The sequence below is a fragment of the Nicotiana tabacum genome, chromosome 17 (assembly GCF_000715075.1).
Source record: "Nicotiana tabacum cultivar K326 chromosome 17, ASM71507v2, whole genome shotgun sequence".
Lineage (NCBI taxonomy): Eukaryota > Viridiplantae > Streptophyta > Magnoliopsida > Solanales > Solanaceae > Nicotiana > Nicotiana tabacum.
Genome location: NC_134096.1, coordinates 52580514 through 52585403, shown reverse-complemented (window position 1 = coordinate 52585403; position 4890 = coordinate 52580514). Strand labels below are relative to the sequence as shown.

Below are 4890 nucleotides of genomic sequence, written 5' to 3'. Positions count from 1 at the left end.
GGACTAGCTAGAATTGTGTTCAAATTAACCCGCCATGAAAATATACTAGCATAACCCATTAATCAGTCCTTTGTAGTATTTGGAAGTTCCCAAGAAGTTCAATCGGATTAGTGGTTCTCAAATCTGCCGACCCTACTTCCTCTAGTGAATTGATTTTGTTTGTTTGTTTCTTGATTTTTCTTTCCCTTAAGAAAGAGACTTGTCATTTATGTCCCTCTGAAACAGTAGTGCAGTTTGTAAAATTATTTATGGTTTGCCAAACTTTGTGGTCCTATAAAGCTCATACCTAAACGATTCTCATTTTGTAAAATTCATCAACATTTTCTCTTCCAGATTGTGTTTTAAAAAATTCTTTCTCTTTTCAAAAAAAAATAAAAAATTCTATGGATAGATCACAGCTTCATATTGCTATACTCTCAAGCCCTGGAATGGGTCATTTAATCCCAGTTCTAGTCTTAGGCAACCGATTTATTGGACCACTAGTAAGTGTCGATGTCTACCCCTCGTCACTACTTTTCCGGCGTTAGGCTAGATACTTACTTGGACCTTGATACGCGTTGATTTACGTACTCATGTTATACTTCTGCACTAAATGTGCAGGATCTGACAGGTTCATTTGGTGGCCATCTTGGTGCGTAGGCGCAACTGCTAAGGGGACTTTATGATGAGCTGCTTTCTATGCTACGCACCACAGCCCATAGAGTCTTCATCTTATTTATTTACTTTATCCTTTTCTATTTTATATTCCAGACAAATATTGTATTATTATTGCACTCTTTAGTAAACGCTTATATACTTGTGATACCGGGTTTTGAGATGTTCTAGAATTTGTTTGTGGTTTTGCTTAGAATTGACACACTTTTATTATCTATTCTATTTAAATTGTAAGTTTTTATGATTTTAATGCATTAATTTCTTTATCTTGTAAAATTCACGATTCCGAAAATAATATAATGAATAATTAAATTGGTAGTTCACTGTTGATTTGCCTAACGGCGCGTTAGGCGTCATCACGACCTATAGTAAAAATTGGGTCGTGACAATATGAACTTAATTTCTATGCGCGGATTAGAAAGTTTATATTTTTTCACTCACTATCAATTAAAACACCAAAAAGTTAATTGTAGGCAAGTGTCAGTTGACTATTAACCTGGAATTAAGATAGATTTTTTTATTATATTAAAATATACTAATAATATAATTTTTTAAGTTGTAGTGTATATAGGATGAACAACTAAAGCAAAAAAGCATGTCAAAGCAATTTGCTTCACACTTGCAAAACTCCAACTCGTCCAATATCTTAACATAATTTTAAGAAAACATCAAATAAGCAGAAATGTGGGATAAACAATAAACCAATACGTAAATTGCAAAAATTCATCAATATTTTCTGAGTGATGATGTCTGCCAATTATTTTTGGCTGCTTTTTCTATTGGTCCCCACCCGGATGAATTATAACCATAGCTTTTCAGCACGAGCTTATAACTTTAACTTTTTCTAGAATTGATGTCAGTACAATTATTTGTATAGGGGGGTGAAAAACACATCATTAGTTATTATCCCAATTATCGGTGTATTAGGGAATCAACCAAACGGGAATATTCTTTTTTATATATTATATTATTATCTTTTATTTCAATTTTTCTTTTTAAATTTCATTAAACAAATTTCATCTTTTATTTTTATTAATTTGTAATTTTTATTAAAACAATTCCATAAAATTTTAAATAATATAATTTGTAAGCAATTATTATAAATTAACTAATAATTCAAATAATTTTTGAAATAGTAACTTCTTTCGGAGTTTGCAAAATTATATTTTTTGCGAAATTATATTTAAGTCTTTTATTTTAAATTCTTTCTGATAATTATTTCAACATATAAATCACTAATGTAAAATAATTACAATCTGACAATTTACCAAACCTAAATGGAGGATTCTGAAACTAAATTTTATGTTAATGACGTAAAACTATTTACACAATCAGTCACTTCTAAGATAATTACAATTAATTATATATGTTAAGCATTAATTCATGATCCTATAAAAATGAGAACAAACCTACCATCACAAGCTAAATCACTCGTGTAAAAACTCTTTAAGCTGTACTGTATAACTAAAATCCAAATGCTAATTTCGCTGTTTAATTAACCAACGGTTTGCTAATGGTTTACTCATAAAAATAACATTCTCCCTCGGCTTAAATAACATTCTGCAAAAAGATCTTTCCTCAATGATTTTTTACTACAGTTTCGTAATTTCCATGAACATTTACGTCCATCGCACTTTGATATGGTAAATTAAAGAATAAAATAATGTTATATCTTGTCTTTAATCCTAAATTGCACAATGAATAATTCATCTCTTTCTCATCGGGCTTTAGTAATTAAGAACTAACTAGAATACGGAAAATTAAACAGAAAAAAATAGCTTGCTTATTCACATAAATTAAAATAGACTCTCATGTCATGTCCCTTTGAAACTGCACGCATTAGACTTCTGTTCCGTTTGATTCAACAAATTATTTATTGTTTTTCCAAACTTTCTGGTTCCTATAAAGCCCACAAATAAATGGTTTTTACTCTGTGCAATTCAACAAATTTTCCTCTCCAAAACTTATCCTAGCCAGTATTTTAAAAATTCTTTTTCTCTCTTTTCTGAAATAATATCTGTAATGGATAGATCACAGCTTCATATTGCTATACTCTCAAGCCCTGGAATGGGTCATTTAATCCCAGTTCTAGTCTTAGGCAACCGATTAGCCGCTCACTATAACATCAAAATTACAATTCTTGCTATCACAACCAGCTCTTCTTCAGCAGAAACTGAATTTCTCAAGAAATCCACTCTCACCAATGAGAAGAAAACCATAGAAATAATTCCCATTCCTTCAGTCGATATTTCCCACCTAATAAATTCCAGCACTAAAGTTTTCACTCAATTACGACTAATGGTGAGCGAAGCCTTGCCCAAAATTCATTCCACTATAGCTTCCATGACTCATCGTCCAGATGCTTTAATTGTCGACATTTTTTGCGCACAAATATTGCCGATTGCTGAAGAATTTAAAATTTCTAAGTACGCGTACCATCCAACTACTGCGTGGACATTAGCATTAGCTATATATTGCCAAGTTTTTGACAAAGAAATTGAGGGTGAATATGTTGATCTTAAAGATCCTTTGAAAATTCCAGGTTGCAAAGCACTGCGACCTGATGACGTGGTGGATCCGTTGCTGGATCGGAGTGATCAGCAGTATGAAGAGTATGTAAAGCTAGGAATGGAATACGCAGCTTTTGATGGAATCTTGATTAATACTTGGGAAGATTTAGAACCTGAGACTATTAAAGCACTTCGAAATAATGAGAAGTTGAGATCGGTACTAAAGATGCCTGTTTTTCCAATATTTTCAGTTGGTCTCTTGAGGAGAACAGTTGAAACAACTTCGAATGACGAGGTAATTAATGTTAGAATTTATATAAATATAAATAATAAATACTTATTTTTTGAATTAGAAGTTGTATCTTAAGAAAGGATGGATCCTTTCATCTTAAATTGGTCTTTTCTTTCCTAAATATTGTTGTTTATTTATTGTGCGGACAAAAAATTACTAGTAGTACTTTTTAGTAGTGCATCTAAGTATTGTACTATCAAATACTCCTATCTCTTTTTCCTCCAAAACATTCTCTTTCTTCTTCAAAATTCCGTACGTAAAAAAGATACTCTCGCGACGGAGAGAGAATTTCAAGCATAAATTGCTTATGTTTTTCATTCATATTTTACAACAGGTGATTCAATGGTTAGACAAGCAAAATAATGAGTCAGTTCTATTTGTATCATTTGGAAGTGGTGGAACCCTTTCAACTAAGCAAATAACCGAGCTTGCATGGGGTTTAGAATTAAGCCAACAGAAATTTGTTTGGGTTGTACGTCCCCCGTCTGACGGTGATGCAGATAGTGCATATCTGAACTCTACCGGAAAAGAGACACGTGGCATGTCGGGATACTTGCCGGAAGGGTTCTTAACTAGGACTAAAGATATGGGTTTGGTAGTGCCCATGTGGGCCAACCAAGTCGAAATTTTGGGTCACTCGTCGGTGGGTGGTTTTTTGACACATTGTGGATGGAATTCAACGGTGGAGAGCTTGACAAATGGGGTTCCAATGATTGCATGGCCACTATATGCTGAACAAAAAATGAACGCCGCCATGTTGACGGAGGAGCTAGGGGTGGCGATTAGGCCGGCAATTTTGCCGACAAAGAAATTGGTAAAGAGAGAGGAGATTCAAGGGATGGTGAGAATATTGATGCAGACAAAAGAAGGAAAGCGTATAAAGGAAATGGCTAAGAAGTTAAAGAAGAGTGCGGAAAATGCACTAAATGAAGGAGGTTCATCTTACAACTCCATTTGTGAGCTTGTGAAGGACATTCGTAGCAGATAGTTGTTATCCCATATTTTCTTTGTAGATGAACTCTTTTTTTCAACTAAGAATAAAATGTCTTTTCCTGTACGTCAAATTAGGGCCCGCTTGTAATCATAGTTTTGGACATTCGATACCTGAAACTCATTTGCTCGATTATTTTATACTCATGTCAAGTAAATTCACTAAAAATAAAGCACTTCCTATTAAGAAATTCCGCATTATCAAAACTCAAATGGGCTAACCCGTATTAATAATGCAAAATAATATTGAGGAAAGGGATGTGGTACTATAGTATCCTTGTGGTTAATAGGAAGAATATCTGCATATATATATATATATATATATATATATATATATTAAGGCCTCTTATTAAGGCTAAAGGAATTTTAGTACTTCATTTGTTCTATGTCTTCGACATTTAATTAAATCTAATAAGGGGACGGGACAGCCGACAATTTGCCAAA

The 4890-nt window shown here is 33.1% G+C and overlaps 1 protein-coding gene across 1 annotated transcript; it reads left to right on the top strand.

The window, feature by feature from the left end:
* The first annotated feature begins 2443 nt into the window (after positions 1-2443).
* On the top strand, positions 2444-4511 carry LOC107787375 (anthocyanidin 3-O-glucosyltransferase 5-like). Its single transcript, XM_016608961.2, has 2 exons — positions 2444-3459; positions 3791-4511. The coding sequence occupies exons 1-2, from the start codon at positions 2677-2679 to the stop codon at positions 4442-4444; spliced, it is 1437 nt and encodes a 478-aa protein (XP_016464447.2). The 5' UTR covers positions 2444-2676; the 3' UTR covers positions 4445-4511.
* The last annotated feature ends 379 nt before the right edge of the window (positions 4512-4890 follow it).